The 17835-nt window shown below is 48.7% G+C and overlaps 1 protein-coding gene across 12 annotated transcripts in view; it reads left to right on the top strand.

Annotated features, from left to right (window-relative positions):
• The window catches only part of LOC124049843 (histone-lysine N-methyltransferase 2C-like), a 52349-nt gene that overhangs the window by 16259 nt on the left and 18255 nt on the right, over positions 1 to 17835 (top strand). For 7 of the 12 annotated variants that reach the window (XM_046371927.1, XM_046371921.1, XM_046371918.1 and 4 more), the window contains exons 14-43: positions 17 to 217; positions 355 to 1373; positions 1454 to 1561; positions 2431 to 2556; positions 3063 to 3182; positions 3296 to 3397; positions 3526 to 3630; positions 3824 to 4005; positions 4227 to 4391; positions 4551 to 4660; positions 4819 to 4881; positions 5805 to 5907; positions 6072 to 6175; positions 6383 to 6511; positions 6658 to 6762; positions 6852 to 6961; positions 7053 to 7233; positions 7347 to 7424; positions 8554 to 8589; positions 9096 to 9227; positions 9413 to 9445; positions 10060 to 10188; positions 11852 to 12190; positions 12351 to 12424; positions 13002 to 13199; positions 13825 to 13959; positions 15297 to 15918; positions 16010 to 16902; positions 16974 to 17264; positions 17420 to 17775. In XM_046371927.1, the coding sequence (XP_046227883.1) occupies positions 17 to 217; positions 355 to 1373; positions 1454 to 1561; positions 2431 to 2556; positions 3063 to 3182; positions 3296 to 3397; positions 3526 to 3630; positions 3824 to 4005; positions 4227 to 4391; positions 4551 to 4660; positions 4819 to 4881; positions 5805 to 5907; positions 6072 to 6175; positions 6383 to 6511; positions 6658 to 6762; positions 6852 to 6961; positions 7053 to 7233; positions 7347 to 7424; positions 8554 to 8589; positions 9096 to 9227; positions 9413 to 9445; positions 10060 to 10188; positions 11852 to 12190; positions 12351 to 12424; positions 13002 to 13199; positions 13825 to 13959; positions 15297 to 15918; positions 16010 to 16902; positions 16974 to 17264; positions 17420 to 17775 (6349 nt within the window). The remainder of the gene's footprint in view (positions 1 to 16; positions 218 to 354; positions 1374 to 1453; positions 1562 to 2430; positions 2557 to 3062; positions 3183 to 3295; positions 3398 to 3525; positions 3631 to 3823; positions 4006 to 4226; positions 4392 to 4550; positions 4661 to 4818; positions 4882 to 5804; positions 5908 to 6071; positions 6176 to 6382; positions 6512 to 6657; positions 6763 to 6851; positions 6962 to 7052; positions 7234 to 7346; positions 7425 to 8553; positions 8590 to 9095; positions 9228 to 9412; positions 9446 to 10059; positions 10189 to 11851; positions 12191 to 12350; positions 12425 to 13001; positions 13200 to 13824; positions 13960 to 15296; positions 15919 to 16009; positions 16903 to 16973; positions 17265 to 17419; positions 17776 to 17835) is intronic. The other 5 variants (XM_046371928.1, XM_046371926.1, XM_046371920.1 and 2 more) reach the window with 4 other exon arrangements.

Here is a 17835-nt window from a genome sequence, read left to right as displayed (position 1 = left end):
CTTCCTCTTTCTCTAGACACCTGCATGACTGAGGTCGAGGAAGAGATGGTGCAACAGAAGAAGACTGAAGAGAGAGAGAAGGAGAAAGAGGCTCCTCAGCAGGAGGCGGTGGAGGAGCCTCATCAGGCAAAGGAGACCCTAGAAAAGGGGGAGCCTGGAGGTGATGCACGAGATCAGGAGGAGGACTGGCACAGCGGCGCAAGCTGTCCTCCGGCAGGTAGGAAGCATCAGTAGTGTTGACTTTTACCTGTGGTGCTGTTTGTGTCAGGCCAGGTAAGCTGTGTCAGAAAGCAGACATTGATTTTTGCCTTAGTCTTTGCCAGACACAGTGTAAACTGTTCTCTCTCTGCACAGGAGTCCAGCTGGCATCTGACCTGAATGAAGACCATCCTTCTCCTCCTCACTCTGCTGCTGCCTCACCCCTCCTCCCACAGCCAGCTCCTTCCTCCCAACAAACCATCATACCACACTCTGCCTCACTCCCACAACACCCCTCCCACTCTCCCTCATCATCACTTCCTTCCTCTCACCTTGCCTCGCCACGATCCCCAACTTCTTCTAGAGCTGGCTCTCTAGAGACATCCCCTCACAGGACTGCCTTACTCCCCTCCTGCTCCCCCCACACCCCACCTCCTTCCTCCCCCCTGGAGGGCTGTCCCCAGCAGGAGAAGGTTGCCAGTCAGCGACAAACAGAGGCAGTGCAAGAGGACAACACGCTTTCCTGTCATGTGACATTGGCGGATGGTGACAGCCAATCACAGAGCCAGTTAGAACTTGTTGTCTTGGAAACAGAACCCACCAAAGATGAGCACCAATCACATACTGAGCCTTCAGATAGGAAGGAGGAGGAGGAGGAGGAGCCTCCTGAAACACCGGAGCCAACTGCATTGCTCATGACAACCGAGGCAGTTACCAGGCAGCAGCCAATAAGAGAGAGGCAGGATGCAGCGAAGGGGCAGGGGGAAGGAGTGACTGATAGGATGGATGAAGAGGAAGCAGGTGAGATGAGGGAGGACCAGTCAGATGTAGAGGAGGAGCCAGTGAGCCCTGTGCTGGAACTGGACCCGTCTTTGGATATGGAAGTGATGGAGCTGATGACCTCTTCATCTCCTCCTCCTTCCCTCCTCCATCTCTCCTCCATCAGCCTGCCTTCCTTCTCCCGCCGGGGGAAGGGTCGGACTTTCAGATCTCCTCCTTGCTCCTCCAGGCCGTCAGACGACCTCTCCATCCGTCTGAGGCAGTCACCCTTCTCCACTGAAGCCTCCCCTGAGACCTCTCCCGCCAGAGCCCCCATCACCCCACCTCCACTCTCTCCGCCCTCACCTCCTCTCCACTGCTCTCTTCTTTCCAGAGAGTCTCCACCTCTCTCCAAGGTAAATCTAACAACTGTGACTGTCTCCTCCTTGTCTTTTCTTCCCAGTCACTGACCTCCTGATATACTTTTCATTCTCAGCCCCAGGCTGCTCCCTCCACTGTGCTCCCCCTCACTCCTAAAATTGGCATGGGGAAACCGGCCATCTCTAAGAGGAAGTTCTCCCCTGGCAGAGCCAGGATCAAGCAGGTATGTGCCCTTTGACCTCTAAAGAGAGTGTGTGTCTGTGTGGGTGTTGTACGTTAGTAAATGACTCTCACCCTGCTGGTTTCATTCCAACAAGCAAAGCAGATTGTGAAGTTTTTCCACATGTTGTGGAAAAGGCTTTTCTGAGAAGGAATCAGTAAAGGAAGAATTGAGGCTTCTGTCTCCGTCACAGTTTACCCCATTAGCCCCCAGGGAGGCAGAGAGCTTAAAGAACTGTCGAGTGTTTCCCTCCAGCCTCCTCCTCTTCCTCCTCCTCACGGTCATGCTGCATCCATTTCTTTCTATTCTTCAGCATGTCTGGTTCACACACACACTCACACAGATCACAGATTGCATGAAGCTGTTTGTTTTTCTGTGCGTGTCAAATGACGTGATATCAATCTGGTTTATTTCCTGTACACCCATACAGGATTATATCTATATAGTCTGTATGGCCAAAAATGTGTGGACACTGACTGACTGCTGATCATTGTTGATGTTGGCCATAAAGGTGCATTAGTGATGAGAGGACAGAGTTTGGTTCTGTTTGATGAACCATCTCTGGCTTGTTTTACTGGCCGACTTATGGGTGTAGTTTTAGTACAGATGCAGACTGATGGCTCCCAGTCTGTCCCAGTTGTCTGTCTGTGTCCTGACTGGTTGCATGCTGTTGGCATAGTAACATTGTCTCATTATGACTTTTAGTTTTATTATAATTTTCTTTCAGTTTCCATTTGACTTTTTGTTTTGTGGCTGTTGCATTTATGTTACTGCATTTGTCCCCCCCACCCCTCCCCCCACCCCACTTTCTTTGGCCATCTCCACCTTCATTCCATTCACTTTCCTTCCCCTCCTCCTCCCTTCAAACTCAGGGTTCGTGGTGGAGTAATCGCAGGGCGGTGAGCCCCCCCTCATCCTCCCAGGATTCGGTGGGGGAGAGTGGGTGGGACAGCCCTAAGCCCCGTCCAGCAGACTCCCCCGTCTGGAGCGTGAGAGTGGTAAAAAAAACACACCCTCACTGTGATAGGTCTCTCTCCGTGTGCTGTCACTAACCCCCTACTGACTAACTCTGTGTTTAGCCTCGCCCTTCTGGGATGCAACAGCATGAGAAACAAGTGCTGGTGCTGACAGCAGCTTACCAACCGTGTCTGCATGTCAGTGTCAAGGTGTGGACGCCTTCAGTCATCAGGCCAATGTTGCTGTCATCAAGTCATTTACACTGAAATGACACTCTAAACGTATACTACTACTGCAGTACTTGTGGTAGTAAGTAGTATTAAAGTCACCCTTAAAGTAAATCTTGAAGTGAGGTCAGTGAGGGGACCCTGCTCATGTCAGTGATGTGTTTATGTCTTTGGTGTTTCCATGGCAACAAACCGTATGTGTGACGTAAGTCCGGTCACGAAAGCAATGATAACATGGTTTGATGTTCCTGCCCCTTTTTGCAACCCCACCTTTTCCTCCTCTCCTTTTTTATCTCTCCCCCACCCCCCCACCCCCCCAGGGTCGCGGTTCAGGGTTCCCAGGCAGGAGGAGGTCCAGGGGAGGAGGTGTTGGAGGAGGAAGAGGAGCAAGAGGAAGGAGCCGACTGAAGACTCAGGACTGTCTGAGTGTGTCACCTGGAGTAAGAACACACACACACGCACACACAGTCCAGTGTAATGTGACTGTAAGTGTAACGTTAGAGCTGATCAATAACTGATGGAAAAGATATTGTTTATCCTTTCTGTGTGTCAGTCTGTCTATGTAGAGCCGTTCCAGCCGAAAGAGGAGGAGGAGAACTCGATGCACAACACAGTGGTGATGTTCTCCACCTCTGACCACTTCACCCTCAGACAGGTACACCTCCGCCTGTACTCACATTTGTTTTTGTTTGTTTTGCTTCGTTTGTGGTGTGGTGTTAAAAAGTAGTTTCATGAGAACCGTATCCAGTCTGAAACCGTGTGTGTGTGTGTATGTGTGTGCAGGACATGTGTGTGGTGTGTGGTAGTTTTGGTCAGGGAGCTGAGGGCAGACTGTTGGCCTGCTCGCAGTGTGGACAATGCTACCATCCCTACTGTGTCAACGTGAAGGTCAGTATGTGGAAACACACTCACTGTCCTCTTAGTGCCTGTAGGAGCATTTAAAATGTGAATTTTCTTTATGGAGTTTTGTATACAGGAACATACTGTTTCATTATCGTGCCCCTAATAGTCTAATTATTTCATCTGTGTTCAGATTGTTCAATTCATATAATGTAATGACTCACTCTGCTCTTGTGTTCAGATTACGCGGGTCATCCTGACCAAAGGGTGGCGCTGCCTAGAGTGTACAGTGTGTGAGGCGTGCGGTGAGGCCAGTGACCCCGGGCGACTTTTGCTATGTGACGACTGTGACATCAGTTACCACACCTACTGCCTGGACCCGCCCCTCCACACAGTACCGAAAGGAGCCTGGAAGTGCAAGTGGTGGGTCACCTGTCTGTCACCTATGTGTAGTTGAGTAAGGACACCTGGTCTTGTTCATAGAAGCTTCTTGAATTCTTCAGAACTGAAAAGCCTCTTGGGTGAGAGGTGAAATGTTTTCCTCTTGGTTGCTCCTGACTCAACTCAACTCTGCATGGAAGGCCATGATCTGGATAACTGAGAAGCCTGACTGATTTTTTTAACTGTGTGTGTGTTGTCCTCAGGTGTGTGTGGTGTGTCCACTGTGGCTCCTCCTCCCCTGGGCTGCACTGTGATTGGCAGAGTAACTACAGTCTCTGTGGACCATGTGAGAGCCTGAGCCGCTGTCCTCTCTGTCAGCGACAGTACACACAGGACGACCTCATACTGCAGTGTCAGCAGTGCGACAGGTAACACACACACACACACGCACGCATGCTTATCAGTCAGCTAAAGGTTCTCAGTGAGTGTGGCCTCATGTCTGAGGGTTTACAACACACCAGTTGGGAGTGTTGACTTGTGAGGACCAGTGATACTGCTGAGACCAGTAACTGTGTGTGTGTGTGTAGATGGGTCCATGCTGTGTGTCAGGGTCTGGCCACTGAAGATGAGGTGGAGACTGCTGCTGATGAAGGCTTTGACTGCTCGCTGTGTCGGACTCACAGCCGCGGCTCCTACGGTAAAAAAAACATACAAACTGTTGGTTGTTACCGACGTCTCGTGAGGACTTTTATTGTCTGTCCTTTCCAAAAATCAGACATGGTTAGTTTACAACATATCTGTTTCATGTGACATGAGGAGTTTGTGTTGATGTGATGCTAACGTGGTTTGTTTCAGGGAGGTCAGACAGTTTTGAGTCTCCTTACATGGCTCAGATCATCTCCAGGATCAGAGAACCTGGTCAGTCTGACTCTTTATTTTTTGCTAAATCAAAGTTCAGTGTGATTTTAATTTTGAAGGACAAAACAACGTTATTTCATACAGAATTAAAGACATGAATAACTTGATGTAAGTGATCAAACATCCGGTGTAAAATGTCTTTTCATTCTTCATGAAGTTCAGTTGTTCTTTTGGTACAATCATGGTTACTCTGAGTGTTATTATCATTTTTATTACACACTCATTATTGTTTTAAAATATTCTATTGCAGATATCGCACTGATCTCATTATGGTGTATTCATTATTGTTCTCTCATTGCAATGTTAGTAGTATACTATATAGACAAAAATACTGGGACAGACCTCTTTAATATTGACTTCAGGTGTAGTTTGGGGCTGTTTGTCAGGGTTTGGGCTCGACCCCTAACTTCCAGTGAAGGGAAGTCAGGGACTTTGTGGCAACAGTTTGTTGAAGGCCCTTTTCTATTCCAGCATGACTGTGCCCCAGTGCACAAAGCAAAGCTCCATAAAGACATGGTTGGATGAGTTTGGTGTGGAAGAACTTGACTGGCCCACACAGAGCCCTGACCTCAACCCCATCCAACACCTTTGGGATGAACTGGAACGGAGATTGTGAGCCAGGCCTTTTGGTCCAACATCAGTGTGTGACCTCACAAATGCTCTACTGCATGAATGGGCACAAATTCCCACAGAAACACTCCAACATGTTGTGGAAAGCCTTCACAGAAGAGTGGAAGCTGTTAGAGCTGCAAAGCTGTCTGTGTGTTTACAATGAGACGTCATTAAAGTCCCTGTTGGTGTGATGGGCAGGTGTCCCGGTACTTTTGTCTATGTTGTGTATACCTGTGAAGCACACGCTGCAAAATATGATGTGATAATTTACAATATAATATAATAATTTTTGTGTGTGGGTGTGTGTGCAGACACGAAGACGTACTCTCAGGATGGAGTGTGTCTGACGGAGTTGGGTCTCTCTCACCTGCAGTCTCTCGTTGAGCCTCTGATGTCACCGCGCAGGTACCGCAGGTAAACTTGCTGTGGTTGGTTGGTTGCAGCAGTTGTTTGACTTCCTGCCAACATCAGTGTGTAAAGCAGTCTTGTCGTTGCTGAATTAAAATAGGCTGCAGTGGGTGTCCTCTTTTAAGTATTTACAGCCACTAACAAAATCACTTCCTGTCTGCCTCCTGCAGATCTAAACCCAAACTGAAGCTGAGGATCATTAACCAGAACAGTGTGTCGGTCCTGCAGACCCCATCTGAGCCCGAAACCCCAACTGAGCAGGACCACAGCCGAGGTCAGGGGTCACATACTCTTGTTTGTCTTTTTGTACCTCTGAAGACCCTTGTAAAATTAAAGCCCGGCTTAAACCCGATTTCAACCTGAACCTTAAAACCAGGTCTGAACCTGATTGTCCTCACAATGCAGAAATGTCCTCACTGCGCTGGTTTAAAGCTCTAAAATAAAAAGATTTACACAGAGAAACATGCTGTCTCTCCTCCAGGTGACTTGGAGTGTGAGATGAAATCTGACTCGAGCCCAGAGCGAGACCACGCCCACGACGATGATGTCAGCAAGGAGTCTGAAGTTACCGACGGCAACAAGAAGAGGAAGAGGAAGCCCTACAGGCCTGGTGAGGAGGAACATGAAGGAAAGGACAGAGGACAGGATGCTGAGACTCTCATGATTCTGTGGGATGTTGAGTGACAAAGTCCTGTTCTCTACCTGTCTCCCTCTCCACCTCTGTCCTGTCTCCCTCTCTGTCTTCCTGTGCCTCAGGTATTGGAGGGTTCATGGTGCGTCAGCGGGGAGGGAAGGCTGGTCCGAGCAGAATTAAACTGTGCAGAAAAGATTCAGTGGAGACCCTCCTGGGTCGAGATGAAGGTGAGCCGTCACCCGTGCCTGTGGACACACCCCCACCCTCTTAGTTAGAACTGAGAAGGTGAATGTTTTGATTTTGTGTCATTTATCAGATGTTTCCATGGAGATGGCTCCCCCTGCTGACCAGACGATGGAGAAAGTGAAAAAGAGGTATAGGAAGAAGAAGACGAAGCTGGAGGAGGCCTTCCCTTCTTATCTCCAGGTAAGACACACACACACACACACAAGCACACACCATCATGCACAAATAGCTCCCCTCCTAGCATTCTGATTGGCTGTCCTCCCCTGTCCAGGAGGCGTTCTTCGGTCGGGATCTTCTGGATCGGAGCCGACAGGCTGACAGGACACCTGGGCCAGAGACACCAAGAGCCAGCCAATCAGGAGGCGGGACAGATGACATGAAAGCCCCTGCTGCTGGATTGCACGGCACCTCCACCAAGGCGACCAACGCCATCAAGAAGCAGGCAACACTGTGTGAGTTATTCATCAAGTATCTTTTTCATCGCATTTCATATCTTCATCTTTCATTGGTGTTTGATATACGCTGTCAATGTGGTGTGTGTGTGTGTGTGTGTGTGACCATCCAGCCGTGTCAGAGGGAGCCCTGTTGGATTTGTCTGATGTTCTCAACACTGATCCTCACATACTGGCTACAGGACACCCAGGTACACACACACACACAGACCATCGATCGCCCAGCATCCCCTCACTAGTGTGTTTCTTTTTGTTTTCCTTCCTGTTGTGTTGCATCTCGTTACTCGCATGTGAAGAAACAGAAATGTAAAAAGGAGTATTTTTCACGGCTGAATAAAAAAGCTTAAGTTTTTAACTAACAAGAAGACAGACAGCATCTTAAAAGAGAATTAAGAATCAGCTTTATTGACAGTATATATATTTTTACACACACACACTGAATTCGTCTTCTGCATTTGACCCATCCTTAGTTGAACACACACATGCAACACCCGGCAAATTACATGCAGTGAAACACACACAGGAGCAGTGGGCAGCATCAAGCGCCCGGGGAGCATATTGGGGGGTTAAGTGCCTTGCTCAAGGGCACATCAGCCGGCTAATGGAGGGGGGGAGCATTTTTCACATTAATCACTCCACCACACCCAAATGTTTCCTGCCCGTCCGGTGGGGGAATCGAACCAGCGACCCACCGATCACAAGAAGCTTCTCCAACCTCTAGGCCACAGCTGCCCCCATGCCCCCGTCTTCATGTTGGTTCAGTTACAGCAGCGCAGTGAATGCAGTCGGGATGCTAAGTGATATGCAATATGGACAAAAGTATTGGGACAAACCTCTTTATTACTGAATGTGGTTTGGGGCTGCTTCTCAGGGTTTGGGCTTAGCCCCTGACTTCCAGTGAAGGGAAATCTTAATGCTTAATGCTAACGCTTATGTTTTGGACAATGCTATGCTTCCAACTTTTTGGCAACAGTTTGCTGAAGGCCCGTTTCTTCTCACAAATGCTCTTCTGCATGAATGGGCACAAATTCCCACAGAAACACTCCAACATGTTGTGGAAAGCCTTCACAGAAGAGTGGAAGCTGTTAGAGCTGCAAAGCTGTCTGTGTGTTTACAATGAGACGTCATTAAAGTCCCTGTTGGTGTGATGGGCAGCTGGCCCAATACTTTTGTCTATATTGTGTATTTTTTTTTTCAGCTGGTTCTCCGACGGAGCAGTGTTACTGATGGAGAACTAAATAATGATAACAATGAAGAAGAGTGTTCTCTGACAGGTTGCTGCCCTCATGCAGAGGACGATGATGGTGTATTTGTTTTCAGGTCAGTTCCAGGTGGAGCGCTCCCCCTCTCCGTTTGGTAAGACTCCACAGGACAACCCACCTCTTTCTTTTCCTCCTCCTGCTGACCTGTTGAGTCTTTATGCTAAGCTAAGCTAACCAGCTGCTGGCTATAGCTTCGTAATGTCCCAACAGTGTAGGACCTGAAGCCGTTCCCTGTGACACACCTCAGAGAGGACGTGTTTATTATCCAAACTTCATCACATTTTGATGTGGATGTGGAGGAATGAGTCATCTGAGAGGCAGTTTAATTCAGCTCGTTAGCTGATGGAAACGTGCTGATTGCTCGGTTTGGTTGCAGGATCGTTTTACAATCAACGCAGCTGTTTATTTTTATTTTTTTTCCCAAAATAAACTAACAAGCTCTTCTGTCACATTTCTACTGCTTCTTCCTCTCCAGATAACACTGACTGGTTCTGCTTCTCCTTCTGCTTCCTGCTCACTTCCTCTCTGCCTTTCTGTCTCTTCTTTAATTGGGGTCATTGATTAACGTTTGTCTTTCTTTTTTCTTTCTCTGTGTCTCAGCCGGTCTGGACATCAGCTCCATGGCCGATGACCCATCTTTCACAGGGAGTGTTGGCCGTGGCCAGAGGATGTCGCAGGAGGAGCCCCTGGACGCCATCTTGAGTCCTGAGCTTGATAAGATGGTCACTGATGGTGAGTTTAGATTTCAAAGCTTTCTGAGTCATTTTGAACGTTTCTGTCCACTTCGTGCCACCAACAGTCTCACATGTTCATGTCTGCGTGTTTTTGTTTTCTGTTTTCATTCCACAAATTTGTGTCATTCAGCAATCATGTTGTTGTAATTTCTTACTGATCAGTAACTTATTGTTGTGCTTCAGGTGCAATCCTCAGCAAACTCTACAAGATCCCAGGTAAGACTGAACACACCTCAGCACGACTCATGTTTGTGATTATCGTCACCGAAAGCACAATCAGCATCACGACAGACACAAAACCACAGTTCAACTAATGTACTTTGGCAGGAATTAACTTACTGCCATTTTGGGCTCCTCTGTGACGCCGAGTTTGACTGATACCTGAGGCTGATGTCAGTGTTAGAAATTTATTAATCAGTTAACAACCAGTAATTCACAAATACTGTGAATGTTATTATTGTGTAATCTTCACATCCATCAGGAGAAACTTGTATCTTGTATCTTGTACATCCATCAGGAGAAACTTTTCACAAATGCTCTACTGCATGAATGGGCACAAATTCCCACAGAAACACTCCAACATGTTGTGGAAAGCCTTCACAGAAGAGTGGAAGCTGTTAGATCTGCAAAGCTGTCTGAGTGTTTACAATGAGACGTCATTAAAGTCCCTGTTGGTGTGATGGGCAACTATCCCAATACTTTTGTCTATATAGGATATTTAATAGCTGATTGTTCTGACCTGTGGTGTCTGAGGCTTTTACGGCTCAGACTTTTTACTGTTATGAAAACAGACATTGAACTGAAATCTGAGTGTGTGCGTGCGTGCGTAGAGCTGGAGGGGAAGGACGTGGAGGAGGTGTTCACTGCTGTCCTCAGTCCAAACAGCAGCAACAATGAGCCAGAGCAGAACCAACACACACACGCTGCACCTCGGAGCAAGACAAACACACACCACACAGGTACACACACACACACACAGATCTTTTTCAAGGGTCGTGAGTGGTCCACATGTCAAAAAACAACCACGATGACTTTTCTGTATCTTGATGCATGTATTATAAGTATTATATTATATAAAGTATTATATTTATGCATTTATTAATTCAAGAAGGTTAACCAATAGTACATACCTGTGAGTTGTGAAGTATGTGAACTTTTACTCCAGTATCTGGAGCAATTTTAGCCCATTCGTCAGTAAAGAACCGCTTCAGCTCTGAGACATTGGTGGGTTTCCTCACATGAACCGCTTGTTTCAGGTTGTTCCTCAACATTTCAGTTGGATTGAGGTCCGGACTTTGACTTGGCTGTTCTTAAACATTAATTTTATTCTTCTTTAAGAAGAATAAATTAGTTAACACTACTAGTAGGATCAGTACCTACATACTTAGTCTTTCCTGAAACAAATCTGTACAATAATCAATCCATCCACTTATCATAACTGAGGGACTCTAGTGTGAATAGTCTTTTTCTCTTCTGTACTGTGCACAGCTGCAGGTACTTGTTTCCTGTGTATTTATTCCTTTTGAATGCTCATCGTTCCCTTATCCCTGCATGCTTTGCACCCTCTATATCCTGTTTGCTGCTGTGACACTGTAGTTTCCCAGTTATAGGACTAATAAAGGATTATCATATCTTATCTTATCTTAGCCATTCTTTTGTAGAACGACTTGTGTGCTTGTCGTCCTGGCCCAGATACAGCAAAATAGGCCCAAACAAGGACACTAACACCTCCATGTTTCACAGACGAGATGAGGTTCTGATGTTCTGTCTCCATCAGTGGCTTTGCTCTTGCCACTGCCATGCACACCCGGGTTGTTCAGAATACTCCTGATGGTGGATTCATGAACACAATCATTGGTCAACGTGAGGGTTACCCTGTGATCTCTCAGACCTTTGTTGGCCGACCACTCCTGGGGAGGGTAATTGTAGTCTTGAATCTCCTCCATTTGTGCACAGTCTGTCTTACTGTGGATCTGTGGAGTCCAAGTTCTTCAGAAATGGTTCGATAACTTTTTCCAGCCTGATGAGCGGCAACGGTTCCTTTCCTGAGCTCCTCAGAAAGCTCATTTGTCCATGCCATCATACACTTCCACAAACAGGTGCTGTGAAGATCAGACTTTGACTCCCTGTGTTGTTTTTTTAAATGTATCAGGGCACTGAATGACAGCTGAGTTTCATTCCATTGATTGGGCACACCTATGAACAGATGGATTTTAATTTGGCCTTCAAATTAACTGCTGATCCTGGAAGGTCATGAACCTTTGCAGCTCCCAGATATGTAATATTGGATTATTTTCCTGAATTAATAAATGCATAAATCTAATATTTCTGTCTCATGTAGTTTGACTGGGTTCTCCTTGTAGACTGGCAGGACTTGATGTTCTGGGTCATTCTTATGCAGAAATGTAGAAAACTCTAAAGAGGTCAGAAAATTTTAGGCGGCACTGCAAGTGTGATGGAAGCGTGACTCGTTTCTGTTTGTGGCTCTAAATATTTCCAAATAAAAGCACTTTAAATCTATAAAATTATGTAAGAGAGTAGAGCTGCACCTGTAATATTCATTCCTTTCAAAGGGACATCTTTAGATGTCTCGTTGATGATAATTAAAACTGTGTCTCTCAGCAGCTGCCGTGTTTCCTCGTCTTCCGCTGATGAATGGCCTGATGGGAGCTGCTCCTCACTTTCCTAACAATCCTATGATGCCCAGCGGTGCACAGGCTTCAGCAGGCTTTAGGTTGCCCCCTCCCGAGGGCTCCGCCCCTGCTCTGCTCCCGGGCCCCGCCCCCGGGTTGGCCTCAGCCAGGCAGGGCTCAGCAGGTGAGGGGGAGCAGGACGTGATGTCGACAGCTCAGAGGAGCATGTTGAAGTGGGAGAAAGAGGAAACTCTGGGAGAGATGGCCACCGTCGCTCCTGTCCTCTACTGCAACACCAACTTCCCCCAACTGAGAGAGCAGTATCCTGGTACACACACACACACGCACACGCACACGTACGCACTACCTGCAGTTTTCATTTGCTGGTGTTAAACAGCTGAACTGTGAAGCTGCTGTTTGGTTCTAAATGGAACCAAAATAAATGGACAGTATGATGAGATTCACTGCTGTGTGTGTGTGTGTGTCAGAATGGTCCACTAGAGTGAAGCAGATTGCCAAGTTGTGGAGGAAGGCCAGCTCTCAGGACAGAGCGCCTTTCGTGGTAAGTTTCCTGTCCTGTTACATCGTAGAATCTGCCTTTTGTCTGCTCACTATGTGTAAATGATGTTTCTGTTGTCAGGCTTAGTAAATCTGAGTGTTAGCTAATACTTCTTCCATTTTGGACTCTGGCTTATCACGTGGCATCAGGAGACATAATGCTGTCTGTCACCAGGATAGTGAACATGTGGAAAGAGACATTGTGTCTCCTGGTGACACCGACAAGGAGGAACACATATGGGTTACAAAGTAATGGTCCTAAAATCGATCCCTGAGGAACCCCTTGAAGTGTTTTGGAGAAATGACTGATAGAAGTTGGCTTGAAAGCTGAAGGTTAGAGGCCGGTCTGTAGTCAGAGGGTGTTGATGGATCTTGACTGAAAGACAAAGTGGGTTTTTTACATGCTGCAGTGAACTCTCACAGCTACAGAGAGTGATTATAACTGTTAGGACCTCCCCAGACACTGAAATGTTTTTTAAACTTGAGGACCATCATAGAGTCCAGTGCACTAGCATGTTTTCAGTCTTAAGGTTAAATTTGAAACCATCTAACTCCAGTGTTGCTTTGTCTCTCTCTGGCAGCAAAAAGCTCGAGATAATCGGGCAGCTCAGCGCATCAACAAGGTGCAGCTGTCCAACGACCCGCTCAAACGGCACCAACTCTTGCAGCCGCCGTTGCTGGCCCCGTACGACCCCGTTTCCATGGAGACGGAAGGGGCATTCAAGGACCCGCTGAGGCCCAAAGAGTCAGAACAAGAGCAGGAGTGGAAGCTGAGACAGGTGAGCAGAGTTTCAGTACGTTTGTCTTCAATTCATCATCCCCCCTCATGAAGTAGAGTCAGAGGGAGAAACTCAACACCAGACTCCTGTCAAAAAACGCAGGATTCAACTGAAACTCACCGGTATTGATATGGAATAATTCTGTTCAGAATCAACCTCAGCAGAAACAGAGCAGAGACTTTGGAGCAACATGCAGTTACTGTGTTTTGTTTTCAGGGGGCAGCAGGATTCCGTAATGTTCACATTTACCATCCAGTAAAGTATTTTCTACCAGTAAAAGAAGTATTTCAAAATGCAAGACCGAAAACAGCCGAATATAACATGAAGTGCTAAAATTCTTCCTCACATAGTCTCAACAATAAATATACTAATTGTCACTGTGGTCTAATCACAGCAGCAGGATGGTGTTGGTTTCCCCACTCTGAGTAGTAACCATGGTGACCACCAGGCTGCATGTCAGGATGATGCAGAAGCAGACTTGAGAGATGGAGTCACATGACTTTCACTGGGGCCTTGACCGTATAAACGAGCTGTTGTCATTGATGAATAAGTCTGCTATGATGTGCATGCCTGCTGAGCCTCACTCACTCCAACTAACATCTCTGATGTAATTGTCATTGAAAAGGGAGAGGTAAATGACAGATGGGGAGCCGGTAAGAAGAGGCAGGAAAATCTCCCCCAAAGCAAAGCCCTAAAATCACCAACAGATAAAGATTGTCCCTACCAGGCATCTGTAGCAGGAGGTGGCAAAGAGGCTCTGGTAAGATTTCAAGGCGAACCTGTTCAAGGCAGACTTCCTGGATCCATGACCCTCTGAAATCCTCTTCCTGTTCAGGGTCACTCTTGTGCTGGTCCGCACACACTTCAGTTTTCAGTTTGTTCGCCCGGAGGTCAACATAGATTCAGCAGCTCTGTCAGAGAATAGACCCTGGTTTATCTTGTCAGCTGGTGACTCTCAGACCTCCAGGACAAACACTGGAAACTTGAAGTGTTGCACTGAGACTGAGCCAACCCAGACTCTCCCAGACCAAAGAGGATTTCAGACACTTGGACTCAGCACGGTCACGGTCATCTTCTCTGGGCTAAAGGACAGTTAAGATTTGAAAATGCAGAAGAGTGTTTCTGGGAGCACTGGAGGGGAAGTTTGATCCATGACACATCAGTGACAAAAAGAATACTTTAACAATCACTTCAGTTTGAGAAGAGCTGAAGTGGAGTTGACCCAGAGTCGGTGCCGTGGCCTCAGTCTGTCTCAGAACTGATTGATTTTATTCTGAAGGGATGCTGCCTCGCTCTGGATGTTGGCCTGCTGCTGTCCTTCAGCATCCACCTCAGTGATCTGAGAACCGGTGGTCACTGATTTGTACAAATGTTTTACTGATTATTTTAAAGCTTCTCTCACCTCATCACACAGATAAAGGAAGAGTCTTAGAGTCTCAGGCAGTGCAGCTAAGCATATAAAGTTTGTCCTGAAGGTGGTGCTACAGGAAAGATTGAGGGTTCATCCTCTGGAGCATTTCGATAGTCCAGCGACCACCATTAATGTCAGAGGTACGGGATCTGATACCAACAGGTGATCAGCAGACACCTGAGGCCATGTGACAGGAAGTGGCCAGTGTTTTTCCCAGTGTGTGTTGTCTGTGTGCTGAAGGACAACAGCAGCCTCACATTCACTGTGAGCAGGTGTGCTTAACCAGGTGAGAGACAGATAGGGAGGACTAATGAGTGCCAGATGTGACCCCCCACCCCCACCCCCAGACTCTCAGACCCTCCATCATCCCAACAGAACCACGAGTACTAAAACAGCTGTGCACGTTTGATCCTCCAGTACGCTCAGTCATTTGAACGACGGAGGTGTTTTAGTCATGTGGTATCTGCTCCTGCCCCCTACCCCCCACCCCCCACAACCACCCCTGCACGTTGTACACCCATTCATCTCCGATTCTCCCACATGTACATAGAGAGAGAGGGAAAGCGAGCATTACTAGCTGCCATGTCATCATGTTACAACTCCACATGTAGCGACCAATCAACACGCTGATGTCTGTTCCTGTGCGTTTCTGTCCTCCTGTGTTCTTCTTTTGGTTTTTCTGTCAGCAAATGCGTCAGAAGAGCAAGCAGCAGGCCAAGATGGAGGCCACTCAGAAGTTGGAGCAGGTGAAGATCGAGCAGCTCCTGCAGCAGAGGCAGCAGCAGCAGATATTAGCCGCCCAGCGCCTCGCTGGACGACTTTCACCAGAGACAGGCAGCCGGAGCCCTGTGATGCCCACACAGCAGCCAGTTACCCCGGGCAGCGCCTCGCCTCTCCATCCACCAGCATCCAGGGAGGGTCAGTGCAGACAGAACCCCCTCCTGCAGGGGGGCCAGAGCTCAGGACAGGCTGACGATGTCTTCCTCAGACCACAAGCCCCTCCCCCCTCTGGTTTTTCCTCACTCCCTCACTCCCCCCACCCCTCCTCCCCTCTTCATCAGCCCCCATCCTCCCCCCAGATGTTCTCCCCACCCTCCTCCCGCCCGTCTTCACCGTGGGACCCCTACACTAAGGTTGTAGGAACTCCTCGCCCCACTTCCACCCAGGCTGGTGGCCTCCCAGCCCCCCAGCAGCAGCAGCGTCGCAACTCCCTCAGTGCCTCCCCGGCCCACGATGCCTTTGGTTCACCCACCCCATCCCCAGACTCTAAAATTTCTGATGTCTCCAGGGCCCTCATACCCCATGCAGGTAACTCACTTTGACTATCCCCTCCTAGTAATTTTGCCCCTTGTTTTTTCTTCTCCCGGTGACCTGTCTCCTCCTTGTTTTCTTTTCTCAGGAGTGCAGCAGAGCAGAGCAGGTATGATGAGTCCCCCCTCTGGTTCGGCCCCTGACCATTCAGCCAGACATGTTGGTATCAGAGCAGCTGAGAACTACCAGAGGACTCCTCATAATAGCAGCAACATGCGAACTGTGTCTGAACTGTATGGTCGGGCTGGTGAGCAGGTTCAGGGTGGAATATTTAAAGCCCCCATGCCCCCCCAGCACCAGCCTCAACCCGAGGTGTTTGGCAGCACAGGAGGAGGAAGGAGGGACCTGTCTAGACCTACGGACCTGGCCTTTGCCCTTTCCCAGTCACAGGACACTACATTCCCCTCCAGTCCATTGTCAGGACTGGGCTCCCCCCACCGCAGCCCCTATGCCCAGACACCCGGCACCCCCAGACCTGACTACAGCCAGCAGATCTCTGATCCCTTCACCCAGCAGTCACCTCTTACTTCCCGGCCTTCACCGGACCCTTATGCCAACCCTCAGACCCCTGGTACGCCACGGCCGCATTCTGACCCTACATATGTCACTGCACCGCCTCCCCCGAGACTGGACCAGTATAACCAGCAGCCAGCCAGCCATCGACCCTCCCCTTCACACCCAAACATTGATCCATATTCCTCCAACCCGGGGACACCCCGTCCCTCTGTCACCGAGCGTTTCCCTCGGTCACCGGGAAGTCAGCGGAGCACTGACCCCTACACACAGCCCACTGGTACGCCACGACCTTCGTCGGATCCCTACGCCCAGCAACCTTCAACGCCGCGGCCCCAGAAGCCTCCCGAACCCTTCATCCAGGCCCCAGTGGAGAGCTTCACTCCTCAACCTGCAGGATCCGGTTCATCCCCTCTGACCCCAGGCCTACCTGGAGAGACGGTGACATTCACCCCAACTCACCACCAGGTAGCATATTGTCCAGTTTTATATGACTGCACTGCATTCTTCTCTTTCATTTATGTATTTTCTGTCTTCAGTTGCAGCAGTCTCCAGGAAGACAACAACAACAACAGCAGCAGCAGGACTCATTTCCCAGAACCCATAGCGGCCAGACACCAAAGCAACCTGGGATGTTGGAGGAGAGCGGCTTCTCTGGATTGGCAGGTCACACTCCTGGCCATGACCCCTTTGAGCAGGGTCACATGACACCAGGCCCCGCTCAGACGGATAAGATGACAACCAATGAAAGTGCAGCGCTTGCCGCTTCTTTAGATGGACCGATGAGCATGTTACCCCAACTTGGTGACTCAGAGGAGAAGCTGAGACAGGTAGGATGGGTCTCAGTCAATAAAAAAAGAAAAAATTCATGTTGGTTTCTTGAATCAAAGCTGAGTGTCTGGATTTCATTTCTGATGCTGAGAGATTCGGTTCTCAGCTGGTTTGTTCTACACTGTTCTATTGTGTTCTCTGTCTGGGTGCGCAGCGTCAGCGGCTTCGGCAGCTCATCCTGAGGCAGCAACAGCAGAAGTATGCGTTACGGCAGGAGAAAGGTCTGCAGGATGCAGCTTCTGGAACTCCACCGGGATCCACCCCTGCTCCTGCCACATCACGCCACTGGTCCCCGGAGGACCCCTCCACTGCTCCTCCAACAGATCCGTTTGGACGTCCCCCACCCCCTTACCCTGGCACATTAAGGCCTGGTGGGGCAGTGGGGGCTCCAGCCCCGAGGTTCCCTGGCAGCTTCCCAGGAGAGCAGCAGAGGGGCTTCACCCCCAGCGAGGCACCCTTCCCCAGGCAGAGCCTTCCGAGAGAGCAGGGAGTCCGAGGGCCTGCCGTGAGGTAAGAGGAGCAACAAAATCCAATCCTGACCTGATCCGATGGTGTGATTTGATTTACTCA

The sequence above is a fragment of the Scatophagus argus genome, chromosome 18 (assembly GCF_020382885.2).
Source record: "Scatophagus argus isolate fScaArg1 chromosome 18, fScaArg1.pri, whole genome shotgun sequence".
Taxonomy (NCBI): Eukaryota; Metazoa; Chordata; class Actinopteri; family Scatophagidae; genus Scatophagus; species Scatophagus argus.
This window is presented reverse-complemented; position numbering and strand designations above follow the sequence as displayed.